The sequence below is a fragment of the Struthio camelus genome, chromosome 3, assembly GCF_040807025.1.
Source record: "Struthio camelus isolate bStrCam1 chromosome 3, bStrCam1.hap1, whole genome shotgun sequence".
NCBI lineage: Eukaryota > Metazoa > Chordata > Aves > Struthioniformes > Struthionidae > Struthio > Struthio camelus.
The window spans coordinates 36,897,147-36,919,964 of NC_090944.1; the positions used below are offsets into that span (position 1 = coordinate 36,897,147).

The 22,818-nt window shown below is 35.4% G+C and overlaps 1 protein-coding gene across 6 annotated transcripts in view; it reads right to left on the reverse strand.

Annotated features, from left to right (window-relative positions):
* KHDRBS2 (KH RNA binding domain containing, signal transduction associated 2) overlaps positions 1-22,818 on the reverse strand; it is a 420,341-nt gene that overhangs the window by 323,888 nt on the left and 73,635 nt on the right. For all 6 annotated transcript variants that reach the window (XM_068937467.1, XM_068937468.1, XM_068937466.1 and 3 more), the window contains exon 2: positions 22,269-22,396. In XM_068937467.1, coding sequence (XP_068793568.1) covers positions 22,269-22,396 — 128 coding nt within the window. The remainder of the gene's footprint in view (positions 1-22,268; positions 22,397-22,818) is intronic.

Consider the following 22,818-nt stretch of genomic DNA (forward strand, 5'->3'; position numbering starts at 1 on the left):
AGCAATGGAGAAGGAAAGCATATTGTAAAAAAAATTCAGAAGTAACCTGTTAAAAAAGTATTATAACTTTTCGAGGCTGCATGCCATTATACAGTAAATATAACTGTGCATGATGTAGTATAAAATTACTGGAATACACTTCTATTTTCAAGATAACAGAAGACCAGAGTTTCACTGAAGTATTCTCCTATGGGTAAAATGTTTTTGCAATTAAAATATCTGTTAATGTTTTAGCATGTTTAGTGATGTTCAGTGATCACATTAAAACTCAGTCAGTTGCCTGTAATAAATACAGTTACCCCAGTATTTGCTGTAGTCCCTGTGTATGCCATATACTAATTATAAAGAACTGTGGAGAATATTCTAAAATGTGGTCATGTTATCTCTTTAGCAGGGATGGATTAAAAACCGGTAGGCTTTAAGAGTAACTACTCTGCCAAAGGAGGTAAATCAGTTACTTCCACTGTTGATTTAGGCTGTGTATAGTACACTGTTTGTATATAGAATAGCATATAGAAACTGTTGTTTCAAGTAAAGACAGTTTGCTCAGCTGATTTATGGAAAAAACATCACTCGTTTATACTGCAACTGAAGAAACCATGCAAAAACTTTGATACAAAGGATTCATTTCAGTGGCTATTGTATGAGGAAGATGATATGAAAACATACGAGCATGAATAGCCTCATCAAAACCTCTAGAACCGAATATAAGCTTCTGATCCATCTTAAAATATGTGCATAAGATGATCTCCATCTGCCTATATATTCTAAATATGGAAAACAAACAACATTTTAGAGATCATTTTTTGAAGTTATATAGAACTCTTGAAAGAAAGCTGAATCAATGAGGTGTTGCCCTGAGAAGATGTGCAAATACAAGGGAATTTGTTCCCAAAGGGAGAAGGTGTAAGAAGACACACTGCTCGACAGAGCTAGGACCTTCAAAAGAACATCCTGTAGAGAAGCAGCTGAATTAGAAAGGTCTTTCCAATGCCTTTCAATGTTTTTGATGAGGGTCTATATTTAGGTGGTCCCTCCAAGAGTACCGAAACCACCTTTTCTTAGGGCGTGATTTATTTCACCTAAGCTTAAGAGTTGAGATTGTCTCCTTTCCAGTCAAAGGAGACGAACTGGTGCTTTTAGGACACCTATTTTATATAGGTACATTCAGGATGAATGACTGATGACCCTGGAAGGGTCAATTTCTCTTCTTGTCCTTCAAGGTAGACTTCATCTTTTACAAGGCTGGATTTTAACCCTAGTCATCTACAACTAAGGTGCTCAAGATTTTTTGAGTACAAGATGCTTCCTTCTAAAATTGTACATCATAGAGTGTGTGGGTAGATAGGTGGTTTGCATGGGAATGCAGGTCACATAGTTGAGGTAGGACACTTTTTAGGGGTAAAGCTTAAGCCTCCCTTCTTCACAAATATTTTCAAAAGTTACCTTTCCCCATAGTGCTGGATTTTGTGGATATTATTCTTTGGAAATAAGGAATGCATTTTCCACGTGCAGAATACTAAGTATTTTTAGTGAGAGCTGCGGAGTCCAACAGGGGCTCAGGCCTCTCTTTTGTAAATGTAGGTGTATGCATCTCTCAGATAGCAGAGAAAAATTTTTGTAGATCAGGAAACTGAATACAAATATCTGTACAACAGAGGAATATCTTACTTCTCCAATTATTCCTATGCAGAATATTCCACCCTATATATTCTGCTCTTACACGTCAGAAAGGTTTCTAGAGGGATCCTCTGTTTAAGGCAAAGTTCTTCCTAAAACAGCACCCCTTGACTAGGGTTGTGGCTGCATGGCACAAATGGGTCTAATTGTCTAAAATAAACTATATGGCATCAATAGCATTGGTCAGGAATGGCATCAGGTCTAAGACTCACATTCTTTGTACCTTCTTGCTTGCTGTTTGTTAAATCTTAATTGCTATATATTATTTACAATTGTCTTAGTTCCATTCAATAAATAGTGTCTGATTTTTAGAATCACTTATTATTCTTTAAACTTCCTCTGTTTCTCTTCCTCTCTCTTCTTTCCTTCCCTCTCTGACTGAACTAGAGTAACTTGTCCCACTGGAAGTCTGTTGTTGTGTCATTACCATTAGCCAAATTTGACAAGCATGAAAGGTCAACACATTTGTAGAACTTTCTGCAGTTTCCAAAGTGCTTTAATAATTGATCACTTTGTTCAGTAATAGGTTCAAAGTCAAACTGCTATCACAGAAACCACTTCTCAATCTCCTCTTTCTCCACAACATAACTATATTCCTCTGTGGTACCAGTTAATTCATCCCTTATGATCCTATTTGCAATAGAAAGCTCATATGCATAGATGCCTCATGTTATTAGCATTCATTTTCTTGTCCAACTAAATAGGCATTTTGAGATTGCAGTACTCCTAATACATCAGAAATACAAATAAAAAAGTTATGTATTATTTAAATACAGTCTTGTTACTTCAATGCACTGAATATGCCACTACAAAAAGTGATTTATTCGGCAGCTTTCTCTTGCCAATTGTTATACGAAGGCAACTAAGTCTCTGTAACTGCTCATATAATATGGGTCTTTTATACTGGACTTACTTTTATTAGTTCCCCTCCCTGTTTTGGATACTACTTTTCGATAGTAGGAGAAAATAAAGATTTCTAAACTACACTTAACTTCATTAATCCTTTACTAATAGCCATGAAGATACAAAAGCACAGATGCTGGCCAGAGCTACTTGGCCTGTCCAAAAATCTGTTTGCTCTCTGTTAATTAGGCCATGCTGAACTCTGGGCTACTGCAGCTAGCCTACTAGAGGAAAGAAGAAAACCTATCAAAAAAACCCAGCAAGCTAGTTTAAAGACAGTTCCTATGTTTTAATGGGCTGCAGTTAAACACAGTTTGAATGGCTTTTATTCGGAAGGCTTTTAAATGATATTAGTATAGAATTTCTACTGAAATGCACACTCCTGAAGTTGCTCTACATCCAGGAACATTGAATGGCTTTAAAGTATTCCAGTATTATGAATTATGAAATGAAACAGAATAACCTGATAAAATTTTCCAATTCTGACTTATTTTTTCTGCCTTGTTCCTGAAAATTATATGGAAGCCAGGGCAAAGTGTGAAAATGAACTGCAAAATGGCATTACTCAATAAACTATAGGTTTATTGTTTAATATAATACACCACATCACACTTTCTAACAATTTACATTTTCATGGTTTAGGACCAATACATATTTCAGTGAGACTTCTAACACTGTGGATTTGTCCTCAACAGGGAAGTCCTAAAGATGTTCCATCACTTCAGTCATGTAAAACTGACTAGAAGAAGCACTGAAAGTATAATCACTGAATAATTGAGGTGGAAAGGGACCTCAGGAGGTCTGACCAGTTTGCTCAGGCCTTTATCCTGTTGGATCCTAAGACTGCACGGTCTCTCTCAGCAACCTGTTCCAGTGCTTGACTGTCCTCATGGTGGAAAAGTTTTTCCTTATATCATCTCAATTTCTTGTTTCAACTTATGCCCATTGTTTCTTATCCTCCTACCATGTCCCACTGTGAAAATCCCCAGAGGCACTGGGGGGATGCTGTTAGGTCTCTGCAAAGCTGTCCCTTCTCCAGCCTCACAAGCCCAGCTCCCTCAGCCTCTCCTCAAGGAGCCTGTGCTCCAGCCACCGACCATCTTCGTGGCTTCTGCTGAACTTGCTCCAGTTTATCAATGTCTTCCTTGTATCAGGGGGCCCAAAATTGGACACAGTAACCTTGGTAATCATTTTGTATTGGTAGCAGATGGACAAGTTGATTAACAGATCTTTCTGGACTAATTTCCAAAAATCCTTTACCAGGTGAAATTTTTCTCACTTAATCAAAATTATTTTGCTTCCACAAGGACTAGGGGAATTGGTGACTAATGTTTACACTTCATTGAGGAAGAGCATTTAGTAGAAACGGCATCCCCAGGCTATTTTCTACAAGGTGAAACTCAGCTGACTGCAACTTAGTAGTTGCAGCTTAGTAACCACCCATCGCCCCATCATCATTCCCTTCCCATCTCATATATTACTTATCTTAAAAGTAAAGATCTTGGCATTTTGACTCTAGGACAGATTGAGTCAACTTGCTCACTAAGCAAATTCAGCATCATGGTGCACTGACTCGCACCTATCTCTGACCCGGCAAGGAATATAGATTCAACTGACTAATTCCATCTGGTCTGTGATCTTGAGCCTAAGCCTAAGAACAACTACCACAGCATGTCCTTGCAGACATATGGCATGTTCTGGTAAACAAATCCCAGGAAAAAAGGAATTGTTTCTTTTCATTGAGAGAATAATCATGAGAGGAATTGCAGAAATTTCCTCTTCCCTGTATTTTATCATTCAGGTATATCCATGGGAGAATATATTTTCTGTCCTCGCTATTCTATAATCTCTTCTGAAAAAAGAAATAGAAGAACGAGGACAGGAGGTGGAGAAATTATCTAAAAAGTAGAAAGCTCTGTTTTCTACTTTTTTCTCTGTCATCTCCTCCCTCTAATGGTATTACGAACAACATGATGTTAAGTGCTCTGAAAGTCATTCTTCCTTTTTATGCTAGTATGATTTTTGCAATCTCAGAAAATGTGACAAATGTAATTATGCCTGAAAGAAATAAACCATCTCTTCTTGCAGAGGCTAAAAGAATACTAAAACATGATCTGTACTAGCTGTAAGCTAATTATAGTGACACCATGCATGCCTCTAGAATTCTGTTTGTGTCAGCGCTTACATTACGAACCCCTAATTTCAGGGTTTTATAACTCTGCTCCACATGATGTGGCTACTTTATGGACATGCATAATACAGCAGCTAATGGCTTTATTAGTTACTTTTTCCTAAAAATGGCTTAAATTTTAGTTTGAAATTTTGTAGCTGACTTGTTTGTTACGTGGTGTAGGTCACGAGCAATTTGTGACTAAAGTAAAAATTTGAAATTGTCAGCGTCTGTGATGAAGTAAGACAATGCTCATCCAAAATGTGATCTATATGCTGGGACTGAAAAATGTATCGTGGCCAAATTAGAGAAAAAAGAGGTGCCATACATACTAATCATTTTCAACATCTTCACACTCAGACTTTAAATTAGGGATTTTTGTAAAAGAAGTGAGGTTGCCATGAAAAAAAAAAATCATACACAATGAGACACTTTCATGAACACTGGGTACAGAATGAAGTTTTGTCAATATAGTCACCATATGTCAGTGTAATAATATTCATTACATGAATACATTTATCTAGTAAAAGTCTGATGTGCTCTCCGGTGTCTGCAAAAGTCCTTAGATGCTCTGGAAATATTCAGACAATCTATCTAGTTAACTATGTCAATAATTTCAGGTAATACGACAAATTCACTGGAAACGCTTGCAAATGCATACTCCCAGAAGAAGACTCCCCGACTTCCAAAAACACCACTATCTTGCATCATACTGGGACATCCCATAAAATGTGACAAAAATGACACCACTTAGTTTTGAAACAGAATGCTCTCCGTAAACGAACCTATCAGGAGCAAGTTCTTCTAGGTGCTCCAGAGAAAAACAACAATAAAACAAGATATATAGAAGAAAGCTACTTTGTATCTTATTTGTGTGATTGTTCTAAAAGTAATAACATTTTACTTTAAAGAAGCTCTTTAATCTTGGTTTCTTCCTATCATTTTTCCAGAAGATCCTAATTGCAAGAGTCTGAGTTTTTTCAGTTTCTGAAAACCTTGTCACATTTGACAGAAGGTGAACTACATGTTTACTGTCTGAGAAACAGAAGGCAGCTTGTGAGGAGGCAAAATCAGCAAAAACCAAAGAGTCAAAGGTGCAGTTCAGACAGAAAAGTGACAAGTCGAATACAATAAGACAGCCAGCCTCATAACCGTAACAGGGCAGAAATTCATCAGCAATAAAGACGAAAGTTCAGGCCATGTCTGCCCACTGTGTAATATTATTGCATTTTGCTTTCCAATGCTTCTCTTATGCACAGGATAGTAGACTAGCTCTGCTACAGATTTATTAATTATGGAAATTCCTGTCCTTTTGACTCCACATTTTTCCCATCAAATTCCCACTACCTATTCAGAAGTGGTTCAGTTATTCATACCACTGAGACAGTCAGACTCCTGTCTGTCAGCTCCGTGTGCTGCAAGCACCATTCCGGGCTTGTAATAAAGCTAAGAAACTATAGCATCTAGTACCTACAGGAGGAACTGAGCTAAAGTTTTACCACGTAGAGAAAAAAATAATCTATGTCTTTCAGAGACCATTCTCACTTAGTCATAACACCAGCATTTAAAAGAGGGTAATAAGGTAAGGAGTAGTCTAAGACAGGGTTCTTCTCTTTTACCCACTCTGAAACAATATAGCCAGTATATCAGAAAAAGGAAAAAGATGGAAAGTATGTCTTGCTAGTAAAAAGCAGTAACAAATTACTGTCTTTCAAAAAGTTGTTGTTTCTGGCTGTAGTATATTTCTCAATAAATCAGGGTGAAATAGCTCATTCAAGACTCAGCCTAAATTTCTTTAAATTCGATGAAGTGGGTTTATTTTATCATTATTTAATGATTCTCTATACCTTACATTGTTTTTCTTTTAACATGTTGTTAAGCATTTAAAGAAAGCATATTGAAAAACATAAAAGACAGAAGTATGACCAAAGATAGGGAAAAGCTGACTGTTTGGAAAGATAATATAAATCTTATCATTGCTCCACTGTAAAAATCTCTGTCGGTTAAAAATAACCGCCAGGAGAAGATTTAATTCCCTCTTGCTGAGCTCACATAAACAATAAACAGTTTCTCTAATTAGACAGTAGATGGTCTATCAGCTTGGAAACCAATGATTAGAGAGCAAATGGTGTACAATCATGCTACGTATGCCATGTTGCATACACTGTTTTTTTTCTCTAGAATAATTCCTGTGTGATAGTATTTACAATGGTGTTACTTATTCCTAACCTGGGTAACAGAGCTATCAATTCAGCAGGCAGATGGAAATATATTTTTGCTATATTCACCACCAATTCTAAATGTACTCTGTTGGAACATAACTACAATTTCATATCCAGGAAAAGAGATGGAAGAAGCCCCTTCCCCACTGCTGCCTTCTTCTAATTTATTAGTGACAGTGAGTGACTGAAATGGAAGAGGTAGGACATGTTTTGCTCCTAGTCTGTAGTATTTTCTTTCTGACTCCCAATTGTGGAATCACAAATTTCTGAGTGAACCTGTGGTTCTACTCTTTCCTTTTTGTGAGCGATCCAGCTTTTATTCAGTTACTTAAGTTTCTTGTTCTATCAAACGTTATACCTATGACAGACATCTGTCATTCCAAATCTTCTGATTCTTCCTCAGGTACTTAAAAGACATTTTTAATAGAATATAACAATATGACAGTGGTTTTCTGTTCCACTAAACAGAATATGCAACATTCTCTTCTATTCCAGTACTAGAAAGCATATTTACAGCTTAACACAGCTTAAAACTGAATTAAAATATCAACCTTAAAGATACGAATGATAATGACCTTTACGGAAGAAAACATCTGTTATTTCTAATTTATAAATTCTATTCAAAATAAAGACATGCACTTGTGTACTCTCAAACAGACTCTCACCTCACTCTATGAGCTAATGCCTTAAATTCTAAGAATTATTTCTAACTAACTTAGTTGAACGTAACAAAGACTGAAAAATTCATCAAATTAAAGAGACAGGTAGTTTTCAGCCTATACAAAACAGAAATAAACACTATTCAAAATATAGTTCTTTAAAGGTATTAGGAAAAGCACAGACCCTGGAACATTCATTCCCTAGGAGTCCTGAAAACCCTCGACTCCTGTTGGGTTTCATGTAGCACACAATAAAACCCATCTGAAGCTTTTAAAAGAAAGAGATAGTGGCAGGGAAAGAAGTAGTAGATTTTTGCTCTTTCTTTCTTCTAAAAGACCAGAACCAAAAAAGACTGTAGCCAAACTGTATTAATGACTAATGAAATGTTATGCTTAATTTTGGAATTGTCTTATGTTTTCAGACTTACGTTGAACATACCTAGTAATTTAGAAGCAGAAATTTAAGATGCAACTCTGTAAAAGAGATAATCTGGGGCCCTGCCCTCCCATATGCAAGCTGTTTGTCTTTGCATTTGAAATAATGGCATTTCCTCCCTAATCTCCTCAACCTTCTGAAAGGTTCTACTAACTAAAACTGCAGAAAACTGGAAAAAGAGCTTCCATGCTGCTCCTTACCATAGCTGTCCACAGGTTATCTAGGAGGCAGATTGGCACAAAATAGCCCAACCAATAGCTTCTAGAATTTCCTCTGAATTCCCTCTGTGGGGTTGACAAACATTATTGTGGACAGGTGGATATTTACATTGGTTTAATTGAAAATATTAATTTCTCTATCAACTGAACAGTCTTCTCAGTGCCTGAGAATTCTTATATACTGATGCTTGGCTATAAAAACAGACAAAAGGGATACATATTTTTAATAAATTGTAATAAAACACCTAACAAAAATATGTTAAAAATAAAATCCTGAAAGGTATATTTATAAAACATAGTTTTTCCGAGGTAGCACAAATTTTGTGTGTGCTCATCATACGAAAGAATCACTTCTTTATTTTGCTTGTTCAACGTGATAAAAACAAATTAGGAAGGAACTAGGCTGAGGTTAGAGATACTCTAGGCTAAATATCTACTACTCAGTAAGAGACGGTTTTGAATCTAAATTTGATCATCATAACGCTCTATTTTAGTAACACATAATGAAGTTTGAAAGATCTCTGATGATATGTGGGAACAGACAAGCCTGAGAAACGGAGAAAAGCCACCAAAATCCATGGCAAGTTGCAATGGTGTTACAAAACCGTTCAAATGGTTTTGGGACAGTCTTGAAGAGGGAGGAAACCCTTTCCACTGAACTAGCTGGTACAGATTGTCTCACATTCACACTGCTCAGGGGTAGCATGCTCCGGAGATGACTGCTTGTACATAGGCTGCATTGAATTTGGCCCAGATTTATTCTGTACCCTGTGTGATGAGACACACAATGTGCGGGTTTTCAGCCCAGAGTGTTCTTTCTGAGCCTTTCTGAAGGAAGGAAGGCTATGTGACTGTGCTGTGTCTCTTGTTCAGTCTCATTCAATAGTAACTTTTGAAATCATAGGTTGAATTCAACTATATTTGAAAGAGAAGTGGCTATTTCAAAGATATGTAAGTTCTTAGAAGCTTGGGGAAAACATGCTGCTGGATAGAAAGACACGTCTAAAGTAAGAGGAAGGCTACAGCATAAGCTCACATGTCATAAGAGGGCTGAAGATCCACAGATGAAAAAGCCTTTATCAGCTTACAGCCAGAGGAAAAACTCCAAATCAGAGCTCACAGTTAACCACAAGACACAAACCTGTAGAAATAGGTTTCATTAGCTCCAGAATTCAAGGAATTACTTGTTATTTAGGTACTACTGAACACTGAATCTCTCATAGCAGTTCTATGATGAGCTGTGTTACTTCCTGCATTGTAATGATTACCTCTATGAAAAGAGGATCAAGGCAGAGCATTAGCTTTTGTGTTAATATTTTATTTTATAACTAATTTCTAGAATTTTTAGCTAACGGCATGAGAGAGCTATTATAAGTTACATTCACGACTACTTTGAAGTGACCTTGCAATCCTGAAGAGACACAAAGAAAAAAGACAAGAAAAACCCTGAAGAGACACAAAGCATTTCATATTTGGATATAAGAGGGAGAAACATCTTCAGGAGTGTTTGTGCAAGATAAAACAGTACGTTAGATTTCAAGAGCTGACTAGCTCATGCAGATTCTGCATTTATAACATATTTGATCTGTCTAGACTAGAACAGCAGAGGCATATGACCAGCAATTACCTGTTACAGTAATTCTGAAGTGCACCTTCGGATTTTGCTGATTATAAGCCAAAGACTAAAAGTAACAGAGATCAATTCAGTGCTCTGTTCCATTCTCTGCGATCCTGTCATCCACTGTAAAATATCAGTTTAGCATACAATATATCCCATCTTTTTAAATCAGTGGTCATACAGTATTTATTTCACAATGTTAGTGTTAAGTATATCACACTTTGTCACATTATTTACTTCTCTTTGAAACTGCTGTGGTCATTAAAATACACTTTGGAAAATGCTACAGATGATAGATCTCAGTAAATTGCTAGGGCACTGCTTATAACCTTACTAGTTCAGTTACAGATATCAGTATACTGTTCTTTAATTCTATACTAATATCCATATTATTGTCTATGACAGAGGAAAAGTTTATTATAAAATATTCAGGCTGCACCAGATTTCCACATTATAAACCTGTTATTATAAAGAACAGGATTTATATGAAACTCCACCACAATCAAAAGAAAGAGTAAATCTCATATTCTATATATAATAGCAGCATTCCCAATTGAAAAGGGCTTCCAGCTGTTTTAAACACCTTGCAATAAGTAGCTAGTTTTACACCTATAAGCAAACATTCTTCCCTTTCATTAAGATGCGGTATAACTTAGATCTTACACATTCTGATTTTACCTAAGTTACCATATTAGACAAGCTCTTGTCCACATTAAAGATAACATTTCTTTATCAATACCTATGAAATGATAGTAGACTTCTGTACATCTTTTAAAATTACTTTTTAAAGAATCTAAAAAAATAACATAAAAGAACCATTTAACAGAAAGTATTTTTTCTCTTCCTCTGCAACTTTACGGTATTTAACATTACACATTTTGGTAAGTGTAGCTTAAAAGCTAGACAGGGAAAAAGGAAATTGCATGAAGCTTGGTAAAATCACGCAAAACTGATCACAAACCAAGCGAGCTTTTTGATGAGTATGCATCCATTGGCTTAATTCTGCTCCTACTAAAGTCAACGGTATCTTCAAAAATCTCACTCTAACTATAGGTTTGTTTAATTTTCCCCTGGAGCACAGGTCTAATCAGCAATGTGACTGGAAAATTCTTCACTAGATCCGATTCATTGTGTATTCAAAGAAAATACGTAATTCTCACTGTTTCTACCCTTTTTAGTCCTTAAGCAGCAACACAGGTAAGCGGATGTGAGCTAGATTCTATTTCTTATCATGAATCCTCAATAGACTTGCTTGCTGAACTCCCCTCAGTTTCCTGAAGTTACAGCCATTGAAAGTACTAAACTTGCACTGATGATCCTGAAAATAGAATTTAGTCTAAATCCTCCAATTAATAGTAATAGCACAGGAAAAAACAATAGCGCTTTAATTGCAAACAGAAACCCAAACATCTTTAGTTGCAAATGAAGCACATCTGTTAGTAAAATCAATAACGCACAAACTGTATATCATTAATACAATGTCATGTTCCTGATTAGAATTGTCTTTTAATGCTCTTGATTGAATTCCTGCCTAACCTCAATCTTACTTTATGAAGCTGATTTTATGAAACTATTTTTTTCTTCATTTTCTTCTCCCAACATGTATAATAAATGACGACTAGAGAGGAGTTGTGGTGGCTTAGCAGACAACAGACATGACCTATGTTCCTGCTGGTGAGTGGCGAGGAATTGTCTGTATTCTACTCATCTCCTACCAGCTCCCAGCTCTCTCTTGCTGACCCTTTTATTTATCTTATTTACTAGTTTTCTTGTGTTTTCCAGACTGTCAACTCCTTGGAGCAAGAACAGTTTATTATGCTGAGCACAAGCAGTGTCCACCTTAGTCTTGGCCTTTGAGTGCTCTGTGATATGAAATGTTAAATGATAACTACTCTAAAAGTCCATCTTGAAATGTTGAAGGCAATACTGATTTCCATCATAATAGCAGAGACAGAGAAAGTCCTTGTAAATCACAGTGTAGCAATTTAGTTCCCCTGTTTGTAATTTTAAGGATCAGCTCAAGGAAGAAAGCAGTACATGCTGGAGGCTTAACTCCCTCTCTCTATAAAAATAAAGGAAAGCTACCCTGCAAAGAATCTTCCAGCGATCATACAAGCAAAGGAGAAAAAAGCCCTCTAATGCTGGGTACGTTTTTGGTGCTACTTGTTTTTAATTATGTTGATGTTGTTTTAATTACATTGCTGAAGACTGATACAGCCATGGATAGGTGAATGAAACAGAGAAAGGCAAATTTCTAAAATGTTTTCTGGAATACATGCTATTGTCTGCAGTGAGGACTAATTTTGAGAAGCTATTTCTAAAGGGATCTGCACAGAACAGAATTTCTTAGCATGACAAAGGGTTAGCTAATGTAGTAGCAGCAAACACACAAATCATGAACAAAAATGGGAGCCTGTTAAAATGAAGCTACTTTCTGCATCCACTGAATAAACCTTTTAAGACTGACACTGGTGATGAAAAGAGCAGAATCAGGGTTTCTTGATGGAAAAATAAGCACAGATAGAGGGATGACAGGTCAGGCCTTAAAAAAACAAGAGGGAAAACAGAAAAGAAAAATGTTTGTGTGCTATTTTATTTATGTATCCTACTAAAGTAGAGATAAGAAAATTATCTAAATTTTCCAGATACCTTTGGTAATCAAATGCTGGGCAGAAGATTCATATGTATTTTGATTTTGAGTGCAGCTAGAAACACTGAAAAACAGTACTGAATAATACAGATTGAAGTCACTCCCTCACAAGAATATTTTGGAGAGGAGAAATGAGGTTTGGGAAGTTTTCTTGTATTTTTTCTCTTCAGTTGCAATATAGGATGATATCAGGAAAAATAAAAATGGAGATACTGCTTTCACATTTTGGCTTTTGTCAATTCTTCACACATTTGATTCTTCTTTTCAGAATTAATTTGACAGTTCATAGGGAGATCATTTAAAGCAGATACCTTGGTCATAACGGAGCTATTTATTTGCAGGAAAGAAGTCCACGGTACTGAGCAAATGTAACATGAATTTTGAAATATTTCTGACAGTTTATTTAAAATAATGTTAGTTCAGGGCGGAAAATCTAGATCAATATGAAACTTAGTAGAAAGCAGAAATGAAATAGGATACAACTTAAAGCTACTTTTTTCTAGTATCTGAGCAGTTTAATCAAGGCCTGATTACTGAATCATTTTTCATCAGGTATATTTTCAAGAGTTTTTTTCTGAACCTTAGGTACTTTACTTGATTTTAAAATTGAAATTTTCAAGATAATCAGTGATAATCAGTGACGCCACAAACTGCAGATTTAATAAAAGCATCAAATACTATTAATTTCCAGATTAAACAGAGAACATACGTAAGCAACTTCTTTCCCCTAATACTCCTATTATTGTGTGAGTGTGGGTGACTATTACACTTGAATATGAAAATTAAAGTGTCTTAGTTAAAAAAGAAACTTGAATTCTCCCATCAGTTTATAAAATAAGAAGTGACATTTTGTTACAAAGATGTAAGTTCAGTTACTTTATCAACAGCTGGTAGGAATGAAAGTCTTTCAGGAGATATGAAAAAGCAGTCTTTATTTAAATAACTTCTCATAGCAACAGTTTAAGTGCAGTATACTTTATCTAAATTAAGAGTATTCTATTAAGAGTATACATGGTTAGCCACATAGTTTTAGGGGTTTTTTTATCATTATTATTAAAAATACTGATTTTTTTCCAATTTACTGAAACATCTCTAGGCATGAGTGACAGATCAAATTGTTCTGTCGCCTTACACATTAGCAAGGCCCTCTTTTCACTAAAGTGATACAAACTGAAATTTGAAGTTCTGGCTACTCACTGAACTGACAACTCAGGTCCCATTTTCCTTGGAATTTTAATATTCTCTTGCCTATCTATCTAATAGTGATATCATTGACTAGTTCTTTTTCTTTCTGCCTTACTTAAAAAGGAACTAAACACAAAAATCACCTGGAGATGATTAATATGACAACAATTACTTTGAAAGCAGAAGAGCTAACTGTCAGATTTGAGAGGATCAAAACATAAAAGAAAGAGAATGATAAAAAGAAAAGAATCACTATATTCACCGTCTGAGCTCTACTTTTATGACAGAACAAGAGCAGAAAAGCTCACCCTTCAAAATGGATTATTTAGCACCTAGTGAGTTTGTATGAGTTATTTGCTTGAAGCCATGAGTTTATGAACGGTAAGAGGATATAAACAAATATTATTCAGCACTGCGACAAAATTGTTTTGACTGTATTTTGTATCTTTTAAAATAGTAAAAGAGGTACTGCAATATTAAAGAATTTTTTATATGCTCACTGTACATTTTTCTGACTTGTCAAACATTTTATGTTTTCTCACTTCCAGAAAGCGAAAGTAATGAACAAAGCCAGTCATCCCTTAAAGGCTGAAATCCAGCTAACTTTAAGCCAAGGACAAAAGGGGCGGAATTTCACCAAAATCAACATCATTGTAACTTAAACTCTGCACAAGCTTGCAAACAAAGGCATTTTTACATCGTGTACTGCATAAAGCCAAGGTTTTAAAAAATGTCTCATATTTTTAAACTGTACAAAGAAACAAATTTGCAAAATAGGCTTTACAAGCTTCTTAAGCATGCTATCATAAAACAAGAAGGTGACTTTACAAAACAATGGAAAACCAAAACATCAGTAAATGTAAAACATCCACATCAAGGAACTGCATAGCTTGATCTATGAGTATCTAGACTCCTAGGTGTAAATAGCTGCTTCAGTCATATACGAATTTTAAAAACAGAACACTTGGATGAATTTATCTTGGTTGAAAGCAATAAACGATCATACAAAATAGATTCTTAATATACATAACAAAATCATACACATTTGAAATATTAAGAGAGAACGGAACTGTCTCCACTCTAGAACTTTTTTCTCTTTGCTCACTCACTTTCTTAGGGGTTAATGTCTATAATAAATCTTGTTTCCTACTTAAAAAATAATTCACAAAGCCATGCTAAGAGAAATGGTATTCACTTTGATTTCTCAATAGCCTTTGTACAACGAACCAAAACAAAAAACGAGTGAGGTCCAATTTATTAGAAATTGAGCTTAACAAGTTTTGTTTTTTTTTTCCAGAGTAAAAGTAAAAGTGCATGAAATGCCACATTTGAAGGTGGCACTTCTGTACTGCAAGCCAACAACGCTTCCTGTGTCAGAAAAATAAAAGGTGAATGGAATTATACGCCAGCTTCAAAGAGCTCATTTAAAAGAGGTACGTATGCAGTTCTAATTTGAAATAGCTGAATGCCGGTTATGTATCTGCATCACTGTAAGCATATGCCAGCATATGACTCATGATGACAAAGTATTTCTTGCACAGGTCATACTCTGCATATCTTGCCCTAGCAAAGATGTGGTAGGGGAAAGGCAGTTTGAAATCTTGTTTGTCGTCTTCTCCTACTCAATAAACTTTTTTAAACCTCATCTTATAAACTTGGCTCTAGAAGAGTCTGTCAGGCAGCAATACTTTCAAACAAGTTTTCAAAACAACCCTGGTATTTCCCAGAATCTTCAGAAATAAAAGGCTACTATCAGTAAAGTAGAAACAAGTTAGCAACCCCCAACACCACCACAGAATTAAAACTTTCCTCTTTTTTTTAGGTTGCTTGCCTCATGAAACAAGGCATATGCAATCACACTGCAAGTCCACCTGTCAGTCGTTTTTCCCCAGTACTATTTTAACAAACTGGACAATGTTAACTAAACAGGTGTGGAAGTGTGAACGATACATACGCTACTACATACTTCATAAAAATTACTGTCGTGGTAGAGATTCACATTTACTCAGAGGAAGGATGTCAGTACTCAGCTATTTATGTGTTTGGCAGGAGAGGTCAATCAGTATATAAGCACGTGTCAGAGAACCAGCATGCACAACACTTCAGACTGGCCCCCACGCTGCTGTCTCTTTCCTCTTAGGAGTGTTGTAAGAGAAAGCTGGGGGACAGGGGAGCTGATTTCAGATTATGGTGGTGGTGCTGGAGGTCAACATACGACGAGTGAAAAAACAGTGGAAATCAGGTTTCTTTAATTCTGCTCTTTCCTTTTTTTCCTATCACTGACTCATGAATGTTCTTTTAATGTTGTCATGAATTGTTCTTTTTGCCTTATCTTTGAGTTCAATCATTTCATCTCACTCTTACTCTTTCCCATCTCTTCTTCTATAATTACATCCCTAGGTAATGAAATATCACTGCACATACAGTATTTTCTTTTTGTGAATCGAACCTTCTTTCCCACCGTCCAGTCTATTTGCTCTTCCCTCAGTCTCAGGCATGACTATCCTTTTTCACTCTCCCCTCATTAATAGGTTGTCTTCTACAGACACTGTGACTGTGGCTTCTCTTCACTTATTTCTATTCAAAATCTTTACGCTGGGTTTTTTTTACTTGTCTTCCTAGCTTTTGACCAGTCTGTAACATCTTCCTCGTACTATCAACTATATTTTTTATTTTACCTTCACTCCTGTAATTAAACTTCTGAATATAATAAACAGAAATAGAAACAGAAGTTGCTCTTTTCACTTTTGGGGAGAGGAATATTCATAGATGTCCTTCTGCTAGAAGTCTCCTGAATTAATTTGGATTTTTTTTTGCTTGTATATTTTTAACATGGAACTGACATAATACAAAATATAGCAGTCAATTAACTAGAATAATGGTTAATTAATTAGATACAGGGGAAAATTTAGAGACAAATCTCACCTGAGTTGATATATAACTTCTTCCTGCCTTCCTGACAAATTTATGATATACTAACTTAGACAGCCTCTTATTTATACTCATATTCCAGTCTAAGTAACAACATGTAAAATATATCCCCCCATTATCTATGTATGTGTGTGAAAAAAGAATTGGTTACTGAGTACCAATTAATTTTATCTCAAGGTTTACTAAAGTATCTTCTTGGTAGAATTGAGAAATGACTGACCAAATGTTGACAGCTGCCATACTACTGCTACACAGGCATAACTTTCACTAATACAGTCTCTGTTTTCAAGCTTGTTGGAATTATTTGTAGTGCCTTAGGGGACACCACTATTTAAGACAAATAAAATACTCACATTGAGCTGTGCTAAATTTATTATAAAGTAGAAAAGTACAGACCCAGTTCTCCTGCAAATGGTTATTTCATCCCAAATCTATTTCAAATGCCCCATATGAAAGTTTTTAGCAGAGAGATCCACTCTGAAGTATAATATATACGAAAGAGATATAGTATTTTGTTGTCCACATCACCTGAGAATTGTTTTATTGTTATTGTATATCACAGAGTTGTAAATACTTTGCAAGATTATAGGTGAACAAACCCATTTAATTTCAAGAGCAGTGAATCCAACCTGACATGTTCTGTACAACACAACCAATTTTAAGAATGACAAAGAATGAGAGAGGTGATTTCAGTCTGGTCATTCAAGAAAATATCACGAGACAGGCAAATCAAAGAATGTCAGGAATCTGGAATTTAACTTAATTTACCTTATTTATCAAGGTTACCTTAAGTCTTTTCCCTACAAACACATGCTCTAAAAAAGGATGTCAGTCTCCTCTCAAGGGGTAGTTTTCCCAAAACAGTAGTTAAACATCCAGATGAAAATCAGCAGGAGCTAGAAAGCTCAGCTGGAGTTAAGAGATCATATTTCTCAAAGGGACCATTACTGCCAATCAGCTGACTTGGTATCTTGCCTTTGTGCAGGGAAGAGGCTTTATCACACTGCTTCCTCTGGAAAACACTGTGGCTTTCAGTTTGCAACTCTGCATCATGAAAGTCATTCAGAATCGACCTGTTTACCATCTTTGTCACTCCTGGTATAAAGTTGTAGATCCTTAGTCTATCAGTATAGCAGTTAGGAGATACTTTCCGCACCTTGTATTTTGAGAATTTTCATTTTCCAACAAAAATAGCACAGAAAAAAGGAAAATATCATTCTTTGGTAGCGTTTTAGCAACTTTATCTCATCCCTAATAGAGTCACCTGGCAGATACCATCATATCGCAGTTGAAAATGCCTAAACGTGGAAGTTGCTGCTCCTCACATAGATGTCAAGGACAATGAAGCAAGTAGACTGTGATGGATGTGTTTTATGGCGTATACTGCTGCTGAAGTTTGGGGATATAAATAAAGTGTGCCATGGAGTACTCAATCTGAAAAGACAGTACATGTCTTATCCAGACTTTACTGAAAGGAGAGAAGGCAGCTCTCTGAGGAGCGGTCCAGGTTCACAGACGAATTGGTGTCTCCCATTCCATGGCACAATTCTATTGCGGACTTCTCTTAGTATATGCACATACAGTAAAACGGCACACGTACAGCCATGTCATAACTGTCTTTAGTCTTATATCATGAAAGCTCCAAGAGATCATCTTTAAAGGTAAAAATGCAACTCTCCAGGTAGGGTATTTTCTGAAATGGTCCTTTACATCTTACTACGGCAACATTCTGAAGTACCAATAGTCTTTACTTAAAACAGAATTCTAAATTGTCTGAATTTATTTCAAGATTGGACTCTTGTCTATCCAGCTGCAGCAAAGCAGAAGTATTTCAAGACACATTTCAAGATAATTTAATTTCCTAATAGAAATAAAAATTTGTACTAAAAGTGATATTTTGTTTTAGAACTTCATTTTCGTAACTCACTCTACCATCAGATGGTCCTGCTATATTTCTAGACAAAACTTTTCTTATTCAATAATCATGACATTAGGAAATTATGAAATAAAATTCTTTGTTCAGAAGGCATGTGATTGATGATTGAATTCTGTACCTCACTGGGAAAAGGAGATTTTCATTATTTCTAAGTGTCCTCACCTGGAACTATGGCTCCCACTCTTCAGCAACGGAGTAACTTTGAAAATTTCTTCTTTAACTGCAACTATTTTTTTCCAGAATGTGACGCAATTGAAATTTGATACAGACCTGACAATTGTTTATCTTGAATGTGAACTATTATACAGTTAGTTAGATAACTTAACTCAGCATTTTTGGCTCCAAATTTGCCTCAGTTCTACCAACTCTTTTAGATTTAGACTAGTTTTCCTGCTGATGGATCAGAAAAAAAAGAAATAATCATAAACAGGCTTACCCAGTAAGAACTTAATTTCTAGAAAGAACCACTGAGAAGAAAAAATTAAATCCTTATATTTAAGTTCCTTCATCTTTAACATACAACAGTGATTTTGTGAGTTGATAAAGTAGTACCTGGAACCGAGGTAACTGTTGTAATTCATATGCAGAAAAAAATGCTTATTGAAATATGATAATCAAAGTTTCTCCATAAAGACTTTCACGACATTAACTCAATGTGGGAATCACACTTATATGGGTGTTTTGACCCTAAGCCCTTACAGAAACTTGGGCTCTCTTAGAGCTAAGTAGTGGCATGCAAATGACAAGCTTGCACATCAAGCCTCTGAATTGTGGCTGCCAGGCTTTCCAGCAACAAGATCATTTTCACAGTGTTTTTTTTTTTTTAATAACCCACTCTTTTTTCCAGATTTGATGTAATTGAAATATGACATGCAACTGATAAATGACTAAATCTTTATGAAAACCCTCCTGGGTATTTTAGCACAGATTTTAAATTGAACAGCTAAAACTGTTGAAAAATGAGAACGCCAATTATTTCTTCTGGCTATTTTCGATGATTTGCCTTTCTTGGTCTGCCTTGGAATTTACATACCATGGAAGTAAAAACGCTTGTGTGAAAGAAAAAGGGCGTTATAGGACAGGAAAAAAAAAGGATCAATAATATAGGACTAGACCACTGTTTTCAGAAGAAATTGTGAGGGTATTAAGAATATCTGTGGCATAGAAGAGTATGTGTAAATGAGACAGTGGTTTCACTTGGGCTGCTGAGATTTAAAAAGTGATTCATCTTGGAAAAGATAGTTGTTGAACTACCTAGTTATACTCTCTTCTCTTTTTCATATTTCTGTTTTCCAGAAAAGGAGAAAGGTCTGTATCTTTAACAGACATGATAAAATTACAGAGCTGTTGCTAATCACAGCCTTTGTTTTTTTTTTTTTTTTCTGTTGTCTGCACCAGCAATTTCCGAAATCAAACTGTAGACACTTGAGTAGGGACAATTTTATAATCCTTATTCTGTAACTTCCAGAGCTATTTAGCTACTAGAAGCCTTTTGTGTCCAACTTAATTTTTGCTCAGAGCTTACAACGCTGCTTATAATCCTAAAGCTGTCATTGACAGGATCTATCATCATTGCAGGTTAACTTACAGACTGTACTGAGCCCTTATGCTAAGGGTTCTCTTAGAGCAATTCATATTTCTATGTGTAGTTAAAATAAAAGCAAATGTCTTTAGAGGGCTGAATTCATCCCTAGTTGATTAGAGAATCTGTAAACAACGTGAAATTATTATTTTTGCAATCTGGTCAGATTTTTTTCCAAAGTTTTACACTTGTGGACAGTGCTGCTCATTTAGCACTGCTCAGAAAAGCTTATCAGTAAATGCTGAGTGAATTATTTAAAATAATGTTCTTTCAAATATAAGTACCTGTTGGATTGAATCATACAGCATTGTCTTAACTGTTTATCAACATAGGTCTGATCAACAGCTCTTATTACCATGTTCTGCTAAAGATATAAAATTAATGTCTCTTTAGTCAGTTGCTACTTTTTGTGGATGTTTATAAAGCAATCTTCAACCGTGTACCGATTTTGATTCTCCTAAATTATACATTTCATCAACAAAAAAAACCAGACCATAGCGATTAGCAGTTTGATCCAAACAGCGAATTTAATCCATGAAGAGAGTGATCGCAGAAGAAACTCAGAGATCTAAGAGCTATTCCATTCTGAATATGGAATATTGCTAGGAAATCAGCTACAGAAACTTTCTAAGCATCTTTTACATTACTGAAAAAGTATTTCAAAACCACTACACTGATGATTTGTTTGACTGCTCAAAACCTGTAGAAATGTTTTATATCTTTATTTCTCATTAATATAACAAGCTCATTAAAGTAAATGAAGGTTAATTTAATCATATTCGGGCCCTATATTGAATAGATTATTGCATTTGTCTTTCAAATAGCTTGTCTTTCATTCTACTATCATCAAATAGTATTCTGAATAATTAGAATATTATAATATTGCCATTATAAAGTTACAGCACTATTATAGTCTTATTAAGAATTTCACGTCACCTATAGCATTTATGCAAAATGCTACAAATCTAAGCAAAGTACCTCAGGCTATGCAGCAAGAAAGTAATTCCTTATATCACTGTGTGCATTTCTAAGGTCTTTACCATTTGGATGATTACATTATCTCAGTTTTATATTCACTAGTCAGGAGGTAAATGTCAGCTTGAATCATTGAATCTCAATTTTTTTATACCTTTCATTTTGTTTGATAGGCTTTTCACCCATTGTAATTTATTGCTATTACTGATGAAAGTATAAAGCAAAAAGCTGAGAGTGTAATCAAGGCTAATGGTGAACCAAATACCATGTGATAATAAATCAGTAAAAAAAAATACTCTAGAGATAAATGGAGATGTTTACCATTTCAATTTGAATACTATTACAACAACTGTTTATGTAAAATACAAGGCTGTATAAAGAAAACTGCATTCTCCTCTTCTATGTAAAATACTACATGCAGAGCTATGCGAAATTAAAAATTAAAACTTATACTGAATTTGTGCTTGTGATGTAAACTTTCTTTTTTAATCATGATGTGTAGCAGAGAGGAGAAGAAAATACCATAGGAAGAAGGTATATGCAAAAAGATGCTTGAATTTTACAGATAGGGGGACGTACATTGTCAAAATCATGGATTGCAGTGATCCTGTTTCTTTGTCTTTTAGAACTTATTACTCCAGAGAAAATCCCCCAATTTTTTCATGAAGAAGCTGAAGCACATCTGGGTTGATTTCTGGCAATTATTGAATCATTTTTTATTTATTCTGCAAGAATATTTTGTGCCGAGATTGGTCCTTTATTTCTAAAAAGAAAGTATCTTGCTATTTTTATGGGGGGGAAAAAACTAGTTTAAGAAAATATATCAGCAGTTTGCCTAAGGATGAGCTACAAAACCCACCTGAAGTGAAAGAAAATATTCTCATTCACTTGACTAGCTTTTCTGAAAGGTCTCAAGATAGAAGTTATAGCAAATAATATCTAATAACAGCTAAACACAGATCAAAACTGCATTTCGAACTTTTTACATATCTTCAAGCCTGGATATTTATAGCAGAGAAAAAAATGGTTAAGCATTTAAAATCATAACTTTTCCACTAGTCTATTATGAAAGATAAAAACACGTTAGACTATATTTACAGTACCTTTGGATACTGTTTGACAGGGATCAGAACTCTTTCTGACAGCTTTATGTTTTTGTTGCTGATAACATCAAGGTATTTCTTTTCTTCATCTTCCTTCTTGCCTTCAGAACCCTGAAATTTTTCAATTTCTGAAAAAAATTAAAACAGAAAGCAATCGGTGACATGCTATTTGTCATCCTCAGAAATTTTACCTTCTACATCCTAATACAGATTTTGCATTGAATACCAGCCCTGTTTGCACTCATGTGACCTGTACTGTTAGCTTTGAAAAACACAGACTGTCAGCAATGTTGAGAGATAGCGAGGTGACAGGCCATGGTTCGTACTGCTTGACTAATTCTTCCCCAACAGAAACTGATTCCAAACGATCTCAGTGGGAACAGGAACAGATGAGGCTGAAGATTCAGTCTATCAATCATTAAGAGAGAACCGCATCATCTTAGCTCGATGCAGTTTCGTAAATGTGACCTGCCAGAATTAGTCAGACTCAAATAGAAATGGCTAACATTCAGCAAGAGTATTAAAAATCTGAAGAATCTTCTTGTTTTCA